This window comes from Microtus ochrogaster, unplaced genomic scaffold (assembly GCF_000317375.1).
Source record: "Microtus ochrogaster isolate Prairie Vole_2 unplaced genomic scaffold, MicOch1.0 UNK8, whole genome shotgun sequence".
Classification (NCBI taxonomy): Eukaryota; Metazoa; Chordata; class Mammalia; order Rodentia; family Cricetidae; genus Microtus; species Microtus ochrogaster.
Window position 1 is genome coordinate 10313499 of NW_004949106.1, and position 18270 is coordinate 10331768.

The 18270-nt window shown below is 42.6% G+C and overlaps 2 protein-coding genes across 5 annotated transcripts in view; both read right to left on the bottom strand.

The window, feature by feature from the left end:
- Positions 1–5389, bottom strand: part of Ercc5 (ERCC excision repair 5, endonuclease) — a 32380-nt gene extending 26991 nt beyond the window's left edge. Inside the window, exons 1-4 of the mRNA XM_013353479.2 lie at positions 5025–5389; positions 2548–2723; positions 721–836; positions 106–189 (exon numbers count right to left, since the gene is read on the bottom strand). Of these exons, the coding sequence (XP_013208933.1) occupies positions 106–189; positions 721–836; positions 2548–2723; positions 5025–5112 (464 nt within the window). The 5' untranslated portion in view covers positions 5113–5389. The remainder of the gene's footprint in view (positions 1–105; positions 190–720; positions 837–2547; positions 2724–5024) is intronic.
- Positions 5390–8948: 3559 nt separating this feature from the next.
- Bivm (basic, immunoglobulin-like variable motif containing) overlaps positions 8949–18270 on the bottom strand; it is a 21635-nt gene continuing 12313 nt past the window's right edge. For 3 of the 4 annotated variants that reach the window (XM_026788890.1, XM_026788889.1, XM_005366395.3), the window contains exons 7-10: positions 15887–16019; positions 14168–14254; positions 12349–12445; positions 8949–10641 (exon numbers count right to left, since the gene is read on the bottom strand). In XM_026788890.1, the coding sequence (XP_026644691.1) occupies positions 10348–10641; positions 12349–12445; positions 14168–14254; positions 15887–16019 (611 nt within the window). In that variant the 3' untranslated portion in view covers positions 8949–10347. The remainder of the gene's footprint in view (positions 10642–12348; positions 12446–14167; positions 14255–15886; positions 16020–18270) is intronic. The other variant, XM_026788892.1, reaches the window with a different exon arrangement.

Genomic DNA, 18270 nt, shown 5'->3' on the forward strand with positions numbered 1-18270 from the left:
TGTGATGGATAGAATGGGACCTCACACTTGAGGGCCAAGCCCCTTCGCTAACTGAGCCGCCTCCCCAGCCCCTAAAGTGATTCTCCTTAGTAGATGAACATTTACCTGTGTTTTTCTTCCTCCTGTAAAGGTGGCAAAGCGTAGATGTCCTCTCTTTGAACTCGAGTAAGACTGGGTAGGGCTTCATTTCTGAAAAGCACATGCAGGTAGTTTTCAACAAAAATCCTATGAAATGCAGTTTTTAGTCAACCATCTCCTCCTGCCGGTTGCACAAAAGCTGCTCAAGGACAGTGCTTTACCCCCCCTCCAACTGGCTGTCTTCTCCTGGCCTGCGTCTCCCCCAAGCCATTACTGTCATAGCTAAGAACCATGTGGAGGAAAAGGGGAACTGGCTAGGGCTCCGCAGAGTCTTTTCCACAGCCTCGGCTACAGTCAGAAAGGGGCCGATCACAGTAAAGTCAGGTTGCGGGGGGACTCCATGGTAAAGCACCTGACCAGCACATGTGAGGCCCTGAGTTCCAATCCCTGCAACTCTTAAAAAATACAAGTCTAATTAATTAATTAAAGGAGGAGGCAATACAATAGCTTTTCTCTCTCGCTAGCCACAAATCCCACACCCCCAGGTCTGAAGCTCTCCACTCGTTCCTCCCCTGACTCTTCCTGTTGGGAAGAGACACGGACAGTAGACACCAGGGAGGGTCCACAGCACAGCCCTCTTGCCTTTTCCTTCTGAAGGCAGTTTGCAGAGCCTGTCTCTTCAGAAATGTCTTCAGGAGCTTCTCTGTGGTCCTCCGCGAGTCGGTGGCTGCGGAATCCTTCCTCTGCCTTCTCTTGGCCTGTAAACAAATGAAGCGTGTGGGATTTCTCTTCCGGTGTGGGGCCACTAAAAACCTTTCAGGATCTGAATGTAGGCCAACAGCTGGACTAGGGCTTCCTCCTTACTTCTGTCAATGAGCATCTTCAGGTTCTGTGCTGGACAGGACGCACAGAGCACTTGTCTAAAGATCACCTATGGAGCACATCTGGAAATTACTAGCTTGTTGTCAGTTTCTTATAAATAAATTTCAATACCACCAAGAATCTAAACCTTTATAAAAAATTATCACAAAATCAATTTGATACTGTTTTAAGAAGTGATTTGTACATACCTCTGCCCCACACACAAATGCAGCACATATTAGAAGAAATCCTTAGCATATATAAAAGCATTCTAAGAAATGTTGAGCTAGCCGGGTGGTGGTGGCGCACGCCTTTAATCCCAGCACTTGGGAGGCAGAGGCAGGCGGATCTCTGTGAGTTCGAGACCAGCCTGGTCTACAAGAGCTAGTTCCAGGACAGGCTCCAAAACCACAGAGAAACCCTGTCTCGAAAAACCAAAAAAAAATCAAAAAAAAAGAAATGTTGAGCTAACTGGACAATTTCACTGAGAGGGCATTTGAGGATCACCCAGACCAGAGCGGTTTTCTTGTTGTTGTTCTGAAAATAGCTTTTTGTTTGCTTATTTGCTTTGTTTTCCTGTCACCAAGGACACTCAATCACACTCTCAAGGAGACATCTCTTCAGTAGGGGTCCACAGCCCAGCCAGACAAAATGTGAAAATGTGGACCACCCAAAGAGATATCCTAAAGAAACTACTTAAGAATTCTAGTTGTTTCAGTTAATAGGTAAATTTGATCCTAACATATATAATAACCTCTCATAAATATTGTAAAGACAAAACTGTTACAAGCCTGGCACAGTATTGCATGCCTTTTAGCCCCGCACTTAGGCCAATGGCAGAACATTGCAAGGTCAAGGCAGGCTTGACTATATATATGGAGTTCCAGGTCAGCTAAGGCTACATAGAGAGAACCTGTTTCAAAAAAGAAAAAAAGAAAAACAAACTAAATTACAAAACAGTTAAGCATAAATTTTTAAAAGCAATTGAAATTAAATTGATTCCAAGTCAAAACTGCTCACTGAAAACAGACAGTGGTGGTGCAGCACCCCAGCACTCAGAAGGCAGAAGCAAGTGGATCTCTGAGTTCGAGGCCAGCCTGGTCTATAGAATGAGTTCCGGAACAACCAGGGCAACACGGAGAAACCCTGTCTCAAAAAGCAAAAATAAATCAAACATATGAAGAAATAAATAAATAAGGAATACATGCAGGCAGCCTTAAAAGGCCGGAACAAGTTGTTACAGTTAGGAATATATATGCATATACATAAAACCATGCAATAATAATTAGGGGAAAAATGAATTTGAAGATTGGGGAGGAATACATAAGAGGGAAGGGAGAAATGCTGTAGTTGAATTTAGCATAAAAAATTGCTAATGGTGGGCTGGAGAGATGGCTCAGAGGTTAAGAGCATTGCCTGCTCTTCCAGAGGTCCTGAGTTCAATTCCCGGCAAACACATGGTGGCTCACAACCATCTGTAATGGGGTCTGGTACCCTCTTCTGAACTGCAGACATACACACAGACAGAATGTTGTATACATAATAAATAAATATTTAAAAAAATTGCTAATGGTGTCTAAAGAGAAAATAAAATGAGATGATATTTACCAAGGTCTGTTTCTTTAGCAGTGGAGCATCTCCATCAAACACAAAAATAGGGCGAATACGAAAAAATAACAGCTTGCAGAGCCGATGGAACAATGTGAGAAGATGAGCGTTTTCTATCGCATTCCCATGGCGATCTCGGGCTCCTTTAAGCGCTTGGTTTAGCCAAATGCTAATATCTCGGAGAACCAGTAAAGGAAAACAGTATGGGATTTCCAGCTTCATCCTCAAACTTTCAATATCCAAGACGTGATACCAACAAACAGAGAACGTTAAACATATATCACCATTTATGGAAGCTGGATACTACCTGGCCATGACAGAATCTACCCAAAGTCAGCTAGCTTTTCTTTGGTTCCTTATTACTTTCCACACTCTGAATCTTAAAGTCATAGGCAGATCCACAGCCTTACTCCTGAAACACTAAATCTCACGGAAGTGATCCCATTCCACATGTAAACTAGCTGTGGCTTACCGTTTCTGGGGGGAGGGGGAAGGCTGAAAGTCCCCACATAAAATTCTCAGTGAAAAACAATCACATAAAAGTATTTTCACAATTTGATTCATTAAACTTCAACACACCTGCACTTGGGAGGCAGAGGCAGGCGGATCTCTGTGAGTTCGAGACCAGCCTGGTCTACAAGAGCTAGTTCCAGGACAGGCTCCAAAACCACAGAGAAACCCTGTCTCGAAAAACTAAAAAAAAAAAAACTTCAACACACGTGGAACAAATTTACATTCCCCAAGGGCAAGTGCTTTAACTTAAGTCTGAAGCAAAGCCAAAACTTGCTTTAGAGTTGAAACTCAAAGACCCAATGACATTTGAGAACTTTTGTTCTTTTGGGAATATTCTTTAGTCCTGAAGTTAGGTGACTGAAGACTAACTAAGTTAATCCAGATCGGTATGTGTTCAGAGGGGGCATTATCTCCCCAATACAAGCAATGCATTAACGGATGGTAAGGTCTGTAATGGACAAAACTAAACTGTTGTTTCTTCATTTTTAACCCAGACATAAACTGTTTAAATAAGACGCTCTGCTATCCACGTGATCCAAAACCCAATTTATTTGGAAGAGTACGTAAATTATAAACCTAAGATAATCGTGGATGAGTTCTTTATTAACAAACAAATAACACCTAAATTTCAGGTATCAGAATTCTCATGGTAAAATATTAAAAAAATCACAGAAGTAATCATATTATAACAGACACGTGATTGTATGCAGAATCTTTCTCAATTTTCTTTAGATAAATGACCTGTTCTTTCAGAAAAGCTTAATAACCTCACAAAAATGACTTCACATCCTGAATGGAACTCAGCCATTTTACAGGTAATTTACCCAGTTTACTTTTCCTCTGACATCCCTGAATGTTAGGATGCTGAACTTCCTAATCCTTTACAGGGGCTGGAACAGAAAATCCTTGATGGCGTGACCAGTAGTACTTTTTTCTCAATAACAGGCATGGAACTATGGGGCCTCACACATCCTAAGAAAGCGTTCTACCACTATAAGGTGAAACGCTCGGTGAAAATTTAAGAATTCCCCCTCACTACAAATTGTCCTTTTGTTCACTAATAATTCAAAAATCCTTAAACTGCAGTGATACAGAGAAGCCACTAGGGTGCGACAGAGCACATGTGCTTTCAAAGTTCTTCAAGTTACACAACTTCCTGTTCCCTGGGTAAAAACTTGTAAGACTGTTTTATTAAATTTTGTTCTGGTGTATTTGACATAAAACGTTATCCTTCCAATATTACATGTTCTCCGCTAATTATAAGCTGGGCACACAGTAAAGAACTGGCTCATCAGATAATGGCTTCTTTGCTTCACTTTACAGAATGACTTGACACGCCTCACCTACACACACACACACACACGCGCGCACGCTCGCCCAGTAATTTGTTTACAAATCTAGTTCTCATTAAGAAAATAGTGTAATGGTACCTCCAGCTTCTGAGATAAAAGAGGCACTGTCAAAGGAGTCGTGGAAAAGGCAAACGAGATCGTCAAAATTAGTATCACATTTCCAAAGTGGGAAAACAGAACAAGACTACAGCGACGCAAAACCAGCTAAACATACACGGAAACACTACGGGGGCTGAAGGAAACTAATTCACTATGCACCACATTAATTTTTCATTCCAAAAGATGAGTTGACTATGCAAAAGAACGGGAGATCGATAGTCTCTCCACGCTGACCTCCCGCCGCGCACAAAATAACTTCTAAACTTTACAGCTCTGCAGAGCCGGACGCTCTTCCAACTTCATCCTTTAAATCTCCCGATTCTCCAAGGCAACCGCGTACCTACTCTGCAGGGAGCACCGAAGCACAGGAGGCACAGACTGATCCTAAAATGAGGAGAGCGGGGCTGCAAGCTGGACAGGCAGACACCCGAGCAATGCCCGGCTCCGGTGCCCCCAGGAGCCCAGCCCTCCGGCAGTGGCCCTGCCCGCGCCATCGCTCCGCCTGAAGGATACCCACAGCCAGCACCTTGCCCTCCAGCGCCTCCGGGCTGACCCGGCGACCGGAGCACTCCAGCAGCTTCCACAGCCCCTGGACTCCCATGGTGCAGAACCTGTGCTTAAGTTAGAGATGGGCGCGCCAAGCGCTGGCACAGGGAGCCCATCTCCCTGCAGCCGGAACTCGCCGCGGTGCGGATGCGCTGGGACACTTCCGGGGAGGACCTGGCCTCCGAGAAGAAATGCACGGCTTCACCATGGCACGTGGAGGCAGTGGGAGGAGCGGGGACTCTTCAGCCCAAACGGTGGCGCGGCTAACAGAAGTGAGGAACGGCGCGGCCGACGCAAGCCGCCAAACGTCCCTCCCGATGATGCCTCACCCCGCTCCCCCACCCAGGACATGCAAAACCCACGCGAACTGAAACCTCTAGGCTTCCGTCTAAGGGAACGCGACGGTTGGGAGTCCCGTGTTGACTCGTGACGTATAAATCCTGAGCCAGAACGCTAGGGACGCCAGTGCAGAATTGGAACCAATTGTTAATTCACTGCTTCTGTTCGGCCGTCTGTTAGGCGTCAAAGACAATTGCACGTTGGCTTTTTCAGTGGAGTCCCATTGTGCGTCTTCAATTTCAGTGCCTCCGTGGTCCATCTAGCTTTGCAGACTTGATGCTAAAGATTGGGTTAGACTAGAAAAGAAGAGAACGATAGATGTTTCCTTGATGTTCTTAAAGGTAAATATTTGCGCAACAAGCAGTAACTAGGTGTCATCGAATTACCTGCAGCACCTGAAACTTCGAGTTCCCATAGCTTGTGGTCAGAAATGACTTTGGGTAGAGTAAGTTCCACGAAAGACCCGCCACGCTTATGCTAACTCAAATTCAGCCTTGAGCCTTAAAGTGATTGATTAGCTTTGCAGAGATCACGTTTCTTCAGAAAGTCTCCTCTGTTATCCGTAAGCAGGATTTTATGGATCAGAGGTCATATGTGCAAAGTACTTGGCCTTTAACATACTGTTGTTCAAGTCTGATGTACAGTATTGAAATTACATTCAATCCCAGTAATAATCTTGATATGAAAGGACACATGGCCAGGTATAGTGTCATAAACATCTGGAAGGCAGGCAGAGATAGCATAAATTCAAAACCTACAAAGGGCTTGTCCAAAAAAAAAAAAAAAATGGCGGGGGGACGGATAGAAACAGATAATTTCTTACAAGAACCATTTGCAGAAATCTTATCAGGAATCAGGTTTCAGCAAAACATATCTATGTCCAAAGAGATGATTTGTAATAGCCATATTTATTTGTCTTAGTCTCAGCTTATTTTCCACTGGTTTTTTAGCATTTCCTCAATGTGTAAAATTATGAATTTTTGTATTTTAGTATAGTTATACTGAGGGCAATATAATTGCCTGTTTAGTTTTAATTACCTCCAACAAGAGACTATAAATTTGTTGAAATCAGTATCAGTCTTTTTGTTTGTTTGTTTGTTTGTTTGTTTTTTTGGTTTTTCGAGACAGGGTTTCTCTGTGGCTTTGGAGCCTGTCCTGGAACTAGCTCTCATAGACCAGGCTGGTCTTGAACTCACAGAGATCCGCCTGCCTCTGCCTCCCGAGTGCTGGGATTAAAGGCGTGCGCCATCACCGCCCGGCCAGTATCAGTCTTGATAACTTTTACACCTGGTACTTGGAGCACATAGCAGAGTTCATAAGTGTTGCCTAAAGAACCTCTCCAGTCTCCTGTAAAGGTCTTCAGGGCATTTTGCATCCTGTGGTATTTGGATTAGAGGTCAGGCAGATGTTAGTTCAGATCTTATCTGGACCATAGAATTACCACGTATTCAGGACAAAATTCACATGTTGGATACATAGTTCCAAGTACTTCAACATGTGCTTTTATCCAGAGTGATTTCTAGAAGGTGAATTTCTTAAACAATAAGGCCATTAGGGGCCTAAGAGTACTGGAACCAGAACTTAGAAACCATTTCTGTGTCTAACATAGCCATGATAAATGATAGATCACAAACATGCAGACATATTTGAGTCTGTGGATCTGATTCCTGCTTACACACACACACACACAATCAGTAGCATCTAGTCCAGTATGATTGCTATCCTTATAAGAGGGAGTTGGAACACAAAAGGGTGAACACCCACAAGTCTAAGAGACAAGAAACAAACTCACCAAGACCCTGTCTTGATCTACAAAACTCTGAGGAAAGAAATCTGTTTTTAAGAAACTTCAGTTTCTGGTATTTTATTTTAAAACACAAACTCATTGAGATGGCATTAAGATCAGGGATATTACTACTACTACTACTACTACTACTACTACTACTACTACTACTACTACTACTACTACTACTACTATTATTATTATAACTGGAAGGTTAGCAGAGTAGAAATGTAAACAGTGAAACCAAGTTAAATAATATCATAGATCTTGGAGCAGTTGCCTGAGCTCATTCCATGTATGGAACAAAGCAACTTGGGAACATCAGAGCTGCTACACCAGCTGGAAATGATAAGATATAGCACTGTAACTCATGTAATAGTGGATAGAGGAATAGTTACTGGATTTTTTAAGTTTTGAGAGCTCTTTGTTTTTACAAAGAGCCAGTGTGCCCATTTGAGTATTAGGCTGCTTTTAAAGCCAAAGCAATGTTTCAAATAGGAAATGCCTTTGAAATAATAGCAACCAAGGAGGATATATTTGACATAAAAGGTATTTGCTCTTTTCAAGGATCAATGGGCTCTATAAACTACTCAATCAATTAAAACACATTTTCAAACTAATAATTATAACAATCAAATAGCTTTCCTGTCTTCCTATTACTGTTCTAAATACCATACACAGTAGCATATTTGTTCCTAAAAACCACTTTCAAAGAGGACATAATCTCACAGATGAGACAACAGCAATTTCAGAGCCGGTTGGTATCCTTCATTAGAAGATCTGTAAAGATTCCTAAGGGTTGACTAAGAAATCACATAGGGCAAGAATATTACTAATTTGTAAGGAGAATCATGAAGAACTCTTACCTACATAATCTAAAAAAACTCCTGCGATGAACCCAAACATTACTATGCTCTAAGTCACTTTCAAATTTGTGAGCTGAAGTTTTAAGTGGTCTGCCGGGCGGTGGTGGCTCAGGCCTTTAATCCCAGCACTCAGGAGGCAGAGGCAGGCGGATCTCTGTGAGTTCGAGACCAGCCTGGTCTACATAGCTAGTTCCAGGACAGGCTCCAAAACCACAGAGAAACCCTGTCTCGAAAAGCAAAAAACAAAACAAAGAAAGTTTTAAGTGGTCATGTGGCCGTCGGAGGTTTTATAAAGCATATGATCAGTATGCAGTAAATAAGCGCTTCCCGGCTTTCCAGATTTCCCTTTGTTCTTAAGGTTTATATTTTATTTTGCATTTGTATCCTTGCCTCTTGGTTCTTCAAACCCATTTTTTTTTTTTTTGGTTTTTCGAGACAGGGTTTCTCTGTGGCTTTGGAGCCTGTCCTGGATCTAGCTCTGTAGACCAGGCTGGTCTCGAACTCACAGAGATCCGCCTGCCTCTGCCTCCCGAGTGCTGGGATTAAAGGCGTGTGCCACCATCGCCCGGCCTCAAACCCATTTTTTTGAAATACTCAACTGAACTATTAAAAAGCAGCTTATATAAAAAAGACACTTGATCTGCAAAATTGCAACCTCATCTTGTTCAAGCTGATATAAGAAATTTTCTATTCCCTGCTATGAAGTATCAGAGAAACAGTGCCCAGGTGCCCGAGAAATAAGAAGTATGGCATAGAAGTCATCACCTTCTACATTGTCTCATTGATTCTAAAAATTTCAAGATGTTTCTTTAACATTAATTACACGGAATTGACAAATTATCATATGCTTCATACAGATACAAGGATATGTCCGAAGACACCGAGTCATTAACACGCGCATGATTAAAAGTAGAAAACAAAACTTTATTTGATGAAAACATTTTAAAAGTTCCAGTATGAACTTCTCAACAAAGCTGAAACAAAACCAACAACCTACAAATCTTTCGGTCCTTTGCATTTCAAGCTAAATAATCTCTTCAGAAATATGACCATTTTGTAATATATATATATCACTCTCTGTAGGCTAGACATGTACGAGTGGATAAATGGATATAAAATTCAAGAGAAAAAAAAATGGAAGATTTTTAAAAATAAAAATCTGAAACCTCTCCGTGAGGTGTATTGCAATATGGTTCCAACATCCTCAGCACCTTGCGATCACGGAGATACTGAGTTGAGTCCTGGAATGAGGGTATCACAGGAAAGAACAAGACCCTAGACGTCTATGAGTTGCACACTGGCAGCAAAAGAAACACGACAGCAGCTAAAGAGGAGCTCAAGTATTGAATTCACACTTCTGAAATATTTAATACACACTTCCAACAACTAATTGGATGTTTCGCGAAAGGAAACAGCTCAGCGTTGAGAATACAGAGTGTTGTCCTCAGGGTGAGCTGGACATTGCCAATGTGTCTTCAGTGCCGTTGCTAGCACACGACTCCATTAAGAGACCAAATATCAGGTCTCACTGCACTTATTACATGGATATAGATCCCAAGTGCCCCTTAACTATATCCCTAAAACCAGGTTTGTTCTAGACCTGAAGACGTTGTTCAAGGTCCTACGCTTCTTGTAACTATTTCACAGGCACGGGCCAGACCAAGAGTACCAGAATCAATGCCGTAAGTCACCCATCTGCACCTGGAGAAAAGTCAGTTACTTGAATATTTTCTGTTTCTTTGCTGAGAATCCTGAGACAGTTATTCAGGAGAGCTAAAAGGTGGATACTGCTAGCATCGAAAGAACAACTAGACTGGCCAGATAGTTCCAAATGCGCTTTAACAGGAGCAAAAGCTAGAACTTAACAGCCCCCATTCTCAAGGGCAGATGGTGCCTTGCAAATTGGCCTTACGAATCAAAGTATCTGTAATACATAACTACGGATCAAGTTTCAAGAAATCGCTTCATGCTTTAGTAGTTCAAGTCTTGATGCCGTTAAATGCATTTGTGTTTTTGTTCCGAAGCAGTTGTGATTTTATTGGATTTTTGTGAAACCCTTTGTCCAGATGGCTTATCTACTTTCAGAGGGCAGTAATCTGTGCTTACCTGCCTATATATTTGAAGCCAACCGTTGTAACACTATGTAAGTTTATTTTACTGGAGAACTACGGGTTATGCTTTGTATCACAAGATCTGATCCTATCGATGGACTTAATAAAATCTTCTGCCTTAATGCAGTCCTGCACATAGCAGCAGTGTACGAAACTGAACCACTGAGCCAGTGGTTCGGTTCCCAGCATGGTCAGTCATTGCCATTGTAATCACTGTAGCTGTGGTAGCCACTGTTCCTTCTCTCGTGGATGCTAGACATCTTCTTCCACGCTGAGTCCTGGTGGAAACTAGCACTGAAGGATCTTCCCAGACGCCCATGCGGCTTCTTGGAGATATTGTCTTCACTCTCCGATTTGGCAAGTCCTTGGGCATGTGGAGGAGGTTGTGGTTCTTGTCTAATGGTCCCAAATGGAAAGTTCCAAAAGCCAAATCTTTGCCAACTGAGTCTCTGGAATGCTATGAGGCAATGCAAATTTCCTCCCACCTGAGAAGGACAAAAACAGATGAAGATAAGAAAGAGACATTACTGATAACTTTGTGGGGTCCTTATTGACTCCCTTGGGGGTGGGGGGGAGTGTTATTCTTTCCCATGTCTGAATATACTTTTCTATCCTGCACTCATCAGAGCATGCTAACATACTCACCTCTGTTGTGGAGTATTATTTTAAGGTGCTACATTTATTTATGCTCTGGAACATTCGCTTAACAATGGAAAGATGTGTTGCTTTTGTTTATGCTGCTTTTGTTTAACTCTGTGCAGCTGTGATTCTTTGCCTGCCTAACCAGCCAATAGCAGGGCAGGAGAATGGATAGATGGGGCTGGCAGGCAGACAGAATAAATAAGAGGAGAAATCTGGAAAAAGGAGCAAGAGAACAGGGAGAGGAGGATGTCAGGGGCCAGCCACCTAGCCACTCACAAAGTAAGAGTGACAGTAAGATATACTTAAGTAAGAAAAGGAAAAAAAACCTAGAAGCAAATTGTAGATGGGATCATTTAAATTAAGAAAATCCAGCTAGGGCTGGAGAGATGGCTCAGTGGTTAAGAGCATTGCCTGTTCTTCCAAAGGTCCTGAGTTCAGTTCCCGCCAACCACATGGTGGCTCACAACCATCTGTAATGAGCTCTAGTGCCCTCTTCTGGCCTGCAGACAAACACACTGACAGAATATTATATACATAATAAATAAATAAATAGTAAATAAAATAAATAAATAAATAAATCCAGCTAGAAATAAGCCAAGCTAAGGCCAGGCGTTGATCAGTAAGAGTAAGTCTCTCCGTGTGTGATTTATCTGAGAGCTGGGCGGCAGGCCTGCCAAAAGAGTTAAACGACCAATAACAGACCTTTCCTGCCAGCTGCCTTTCCAGTTAACAAAGTCCTTAGCGAGCAGAGTACTCCTCTCCCCAGCCTTGACTCCATGTAGTTACGGCCTCATACGCCTAACTCACACACTAAGGCATGCCTTATCCTTTTCTCTGTGTGTGCTCTCTCTGCTCTCTGAAAAACTCATTCTACTCCCTCGTGTGTGTGTGTGTGTGTGTGTGTGTGTGTGTGTGTGTGTGCGCGCGCGCAGACAAAGATTTTTGAGACACAATCTCTGTAGCTCAGACTGGCATGGAAATCACCATCCTCCTTCTATCTAAGAACTGAGATTCCAAGCATGTGCGACCCACACCCAGCTTCATTAATTCTTTTATCAACAGGTGAATGACAAAAGAATGCCCACTCAGTCTCTACTACGTCTGTTTCTGAGAGCTTCTTCCTGCAGTCATGTTTATTCATATGGCTCTGCCTCGTGACCATCATCTACCCAAGCTGGACCAAGACCATTGAACTCAACCAAGGCAGATAAGGCTCCAGCTAGACCTGAAAATAAGTCATAAATTGAAAGTTAGTCTGCAAGAAAGGCACATTTAAATAAAACACTGTGAGCACAGCATAGCCTACATAAGAATGATTAATATTGTGAGCCACTTGGCTTCTACCATTACTGCAGTATTGGCTGACATTTCCTTATGACTGTCCTCCTTGGCCTAGAGTTGAAAGTTAGCCTGTATCCTTAAAATAAGTCTTACTTTTCTGACCAAGGTAGTCTGAAGTTGGTTTCCGGTATTTACCACTTCAAGAGTATTAATAAAATACCACATTTTGGTTACTTGGGACGCGGCTGCCAATGTAGTACTGTTCTTACCTTCTTTGTTTTCCGGAACTGCAGCCCTCTCTCCAGATGGCGGATATCTAAGAATTCTGGATTTTGAGTGTTTAGATCAGTGACAATATCTGCCCATCTAGAGTAAGAAAAGAAACAATTTCCATTAGGCCTAAAGTACCATTGTCATAAAGCTTTTTCCAAGAGCGAGTTGCCACAATATATCTCAGCAGTAATTGGTGATTATTCTCTTAGGCCAGGGTCCATCTACTAGCCTTTAAAAGCTTCGTTTTTTTCTGACAGTTGTGGTTATCCAATTCCTGACAATGTTCTCAGTTAGTAACTGGCTTTTATTCTTTTTTTTAAAAAAAGATTTATTTAATAATTATGTATACAGTTTTCCCTGCATGTATGCTGCAGGCCAGAAGAGGGCACCAGATCTCATTACAGATGGTTGTGAGCCACCATATGGTTGCTGGGAATCGAACTCAGGACCTCTGGAAGAACAGTCAGCGCTCTTAACCTCTGAGCCTTCTCTCCCGCCCCTAGCTTTTATTCTTAAATGTCAACATACCTAATACCATCTTGTAGGCTCACGCAGTGGCATGCCACACTTTCAATTATAATCAAGTCAATTTATTTTCTTAAAATAAATCCCATGGGGTGGGATTTTATGTTGTACAAACTGGCCTTGAACCCCTTGGTTCACATGATTCTGCTGCATCATTACCAATGTGCCACTAAGTGTCTACCTATATTTCTGAAGGAATTAAAAAAAAATAACATGCATGCATCTACTAATATACAAAATGGTTGCGGAGAAAAATCTCAAAGAAAGTTATACACATAATAAGTGAATTTGGTAAAGGTGTGAATATCAAGATGTAAATCAGGGAATTTCTATATGACCAGCAATAACCTGAAAATTAAATTTCTTAATCAATTCACAATAGGAAGAACTATTTAAAGGACTTGCGTGAGTTTATATTGAAAGATCAAAACCACTGCTAAAGGAAATTAAAGTTCTGGTTATGTGGTGATACTGTCCTTGATGTTAGTTTGTAAGAGCCCATGTCATTATGATGACCATTCTCCATAAACCGTGAATTCTAGAGATTCTATCAGTCTGTGTGTATGTACAGATGATAGAGAGGGCGTGGAGGGTGAGGAAAAGAAAAGAAAAGACAGGGAAGGAGAGAGGCAAGGGAGGCGCAGGCCAGAGTGGATGTGTGGAGTTTGGAAGATGACCATGAGCATCTTCTCTCCTTCCACTCAGATCAGCAGGCCTGCATGCAAGCACCTCTACCTGCCAAGCCATCTCACTACTCCTAAAGACTTTATTTTAGTCAAATATGCATTTTTAGTAGAAATGATCCAATTCTAAATTTTTTTTAGAGAATTATTTTGTTGTTGTTGTTGTTGTTCAAGCCAGGGTTTCTCTGGATAGCGCTGACTGTCCTGGAATTTGCTCTGTAGACCAGGCTGGCCTTGAATTTACAGAGCTGTAACCGCCTCTGCTGGGAATAAAGTGTGTGCCATCATGTCCAGCTGGGGAGAGGGGATTCTTAATTTGTTACTTAACTAGAAAAACAAGGCAAAAAGAAATAGAATTTCAAATGCATAAAATTCCAAAACAGAAAAAGTCCATCTGTGGCCATGGGAAGCAGAACTGGTTGGCTGTGTGGCTAGAGAGAAATAAAACACAGCACAGTTTTCTTGGGACATGACCACACTGTGACTGGCTGATGACCACACAGGTGTTCCCATTTATCTACGTGAATCTAGTTACACGATTTTGATCTGTGCTTTCAATGAAGGAACTATCACACCAGTTAAAGAAATCAAAGCTGCTAAAACATACCTTTTACAGTGAATGGCAGGATGTTTTCTACTTGACTCTCCAATTAAAATCCAATACTCTACTTCCTGTAGTGAGAGAGGGCCCCTGCTAAACAGAAAATACATTCAATAGCTTGATAAACATATTTCACTCCATGAAGTACACTGTTCCAAATATGCCTTGATAAAATAAACAAAACCCCCCAAAATGAAAACTCAAAGATGCTTTTCGTTAATGTAGAATCAATACCAGCATTTTGGTTTGGGCCATTCAAGAAATCCATGAGTTAGATTTAAGCCTTAGTTATTGCAGGAGTTGAGAGAAAGAATGGTGTTATGCTTACTCCTCACATACAAGCAGTATTCCTGGGTCCTCCAGCTCCCACTCATCCTGCTCAGGTTGTCTGATGCACCACATCCAAGGACCCATGAGTGGGACTTCTGGGACCCCTGACCTCCAGAACAAAAAACCCCTCTATCCTAAAGGCCAAGTCCTGTTCTCCAGCTAGACTCTGGGTCCTCACTGCATAGATAATGTTCAATGTCCACCACATCTCTTCCTTCTCCTCAGTCACCAAGCCCACAAAGCCAAGTATGACTCAACCAGAAAAATCAGTGAGGTGAGAGAGTCACCCTTGGCTTCCATTGTCACCTGTTCTTAACCGTAATCTCTGCTTTCAGGTCCCTCATGAAGGAACTTGCTAAGGAGAAAGAGTAACATTCAAACTCAGCACCCTTATTTAGAATATATCTCCTTCAAAGAGACAGGAATTCCTGTGTGTGTGTGCAAGCTTTTGTGTGTGTGTGTGTGTGTACATGCATGTGTGTGTGTGTGCATGTGTGTGTGTGTGAAAACCCGTTGTTCATGAGACAGAAACCAGATTAACAACAAGGAGAGGCAAATATAACCATGAAGTTTAGATAATGAAACTGGTCCCGGGTTTCCTTGTGATGAAAGAGAAAAACCTGACAATCCCATGTTCTTCACTATGAATACAAAAGGTGTTTTTTAATGTAGTCAGTTATACGTTCTTGGAGCACAGCATGGAAGATACTGGCGAGGACACTGGGGATTGTTATTTTTAACAAAATTTAAGTCATCCAATTTTTTTCAATAGACTCAGATGCTGGGATGAAAGCCTGCTGGCCCGGGAGAGGCAGAGGAAGCACCCAGATGACCTTCCTCCTCAGCCATTGCTCCAGGAGCCTCTCCTCTCTCCTACTGTCTCCCACAAATGGCCTCCAACTCAATGTTCCTCCTCTCTGCTTCCTGTGTCTACTGTCCTCTTGACCCCCTTTGACTCTCTATGGTAACTTCCTGTCAACTGATTGCTTGCTCCGCCCCTTGACCTATGGAATGCTTTTATTTGATCCTGTTTACAATAAACCAAAAGTTCTTGGATTAAAGGTGTGTGCTAAGGCTGGGCCACACCACAACTAAAACAACGTTTTTTCCAATAGACTTCAATCTTGGGGTTCACAGAGTAATCAAACATCCCGGAACAGAGGATAACGCGTGAAGGCCCTGCACCTTTGGGACTTCGGTGTGTACTTTCTCTTACAATGACTGAGCAACAGCTTCTAAGGGCATTCAATCCTGCAAAACGTATGCATGCTCGGTGTGAACAAAACACACTAAGTCCCCGATTTCTAAGAGACCAGAATCTGTTTAATTCCGGCAAACACTTTGTACCACCCATTTTCCTAGTTAAGTGCCCTTGTCAAGCATGGAAATGCTTACCTGAATGCCTTATTAGCTTTGACAGGGGTTGCTTCGAAGCCAATTGGACAGAAATAATGATTTTGGCAATGATAGATATAAGCCAGTGATTCATCTTTCAATCCTCGGGTCAACTTAGACAAGGCCCCTGGAGCTACAAAGATAAAACCAGGCAAACTGAGGGCCATGAAACAATGTCTGTATTTTATACCGAGGACTAATTAAGACATAATTTGGAACAGACTAACATTTTGAGTTTCAGTAAGGGGATTAAGAAGCTACCAATGTGGGTAAAAATATAAATGAATTTACTTTTAGTTTTAGATAAAAACCAGTAGGAAAACATGTGAAGGATGCCCTTGCTTGCCAGAACATTCTAAGAATTTTTCCCAAATTCCCAAGTTGTCTAAGAAATTCAGTGAGCGTGTAAAACCCAGTAATTGTACCCAACCATGGTCTCAACTTTTCGGGTTGCGGACACCTGCCACCACAAGCTTTTGAACCAGCATGCCTAAGCCAAGCACATCCGTCTAGAAACTCTACACACACAAACTAAGTCTACAAAACATTTACCAAAGAAAGAAACTTGACATTAAACTGTAGACATCTTAATGTCCAGACGCAGTATATACATCCCCAACTTAAAACTTACTAATACCTATGAATAAATACAAACTCTAAGTAAAAAAAAAGCTACAATAACGGTGTATAGGCACGCACACATGTGGACACACGCACACGGACGCGTGCACAAACACACACACACACACACACCTGCCACATAGTAAAACACATTATCGTTCTGTCAACTTGACAGAACTATAGTCAACTGAATAGAGGGAACTTTGATTTACAAAATGACTCCACAAATTTTGGCTGTAGGCAAACCGGTAGAACATATTTTTTTTTAATTAGTGATTGGCGTGGGAGGGGCCGGCCCATTGTGGGTGGTGCTACCCCTGGACTGGTAGTACTGTGTCCTATTAAAAAGCAGTCTGAGCAAGCCATTAGGAGCAAGCCAGTAAGCAGCATTCCCCTACGGCCTCTACTTCAGCTCCTGCCTCCAGGTTCCTGCCCTTTTTGAGTTCCTGCCTTGGCTTCCCCCAATGGACTGTGATTCAGGATATACCAGTCACATACCTCTCTGGTCATGGTTTTCATCAGAGCAATAGAAACCCTAGCTAAGACAATTGTCGTTCTGGTAAATATCACACAGATCAAAGGCATCAGCTTCGCAGTCAGGCTGAAGTTCCAAGACAACTGCTTCTCCTCATCCATTGCCCATCACTGTAATAGCTGCCAAGTGGTTTCAAAAGTTTAGGGGCCAGGTGCTGGTGGCACACACCTTTAATCTCAGCACTTGGGAGGCAGAGGCAGGCAGATCTCTGTGATTTCAATGGAGGTCAGCCTGGTCTACAAGAGCTAGTTCCAGGAACAGCTAGGACTGTTACACAGAAAAACCCAGTCTCAATCCCCCCACCTCCAAAAAAAAAGTATTAGCACAACTAGAGAGATGGCTCAGGGGTTAAGAGCACTGACTGCTCTTCCAGCAGTCCCGAGTTCACTTCCCAGCAATCACATGGTGGCTCACAACCATCTGTAAGAAGATGTGGCGCCCTCTACTGGCTTGTAGGCATACATGCAGACAGAATACTATACATAATAAATAAATCCTAATTTTAAAAAAAAGTATTAGCATGAGAAACAAGTTTTTATCAGTACTCAAAGCCATTAACTGAGGTTTCATTAGCTTGCATTCCTGGAAGAAATTAAATTATTCATTAACAAATAGCCCATTAAAGCTGGGAACCCGAAAAAGAGCAAGCTGAAAGCCTGCATAGTGTGTTGACAGGGATGGGCTTTCTGGCCACTGAAATAGCTGCTGACCCCAAGAACTGCCAGTCAGTATCTGCAGCAGCTCCCTGACTGCCCATTCATCCAATATCTGATGGGAGCAGGTACAGAGATCCACAGCTAAGCAATGGTCAAACTCCTAGTGGCCAGCCGTAGAGAGAGAGGAACAATATTATGAGAAAAGGGGCCAAGATCATGATGGGGAAACCCACTGGAACAGATGGACCAAGTTAGTGGGACTGACATCTGGGGAACCTGCAAGGGGCCGCATTAGGCCCTCTAAACGTGGGTGACGGGTGTGTGGCATGGGCAGTTTGTAGGGCCAGGAGGAGTGGAACGTATTAATCTTAGTTCATGAGCAGGATCTCTGGAGCCCGTTCCCTATGGAGGGATACCTTGCTCAGCCTAGATCCAGAGGAGAGGGCCTTGATCCTAGCTCAAGTGCTGTGGCAGACATTGCTGACTCCCCACGGGAGGTCTTACCCTCTCTGAGGAGTGAATGGGGGGTGGGTAGGGAGAATGTGGGGAGAACGGAGGATGGGAGGGACAGG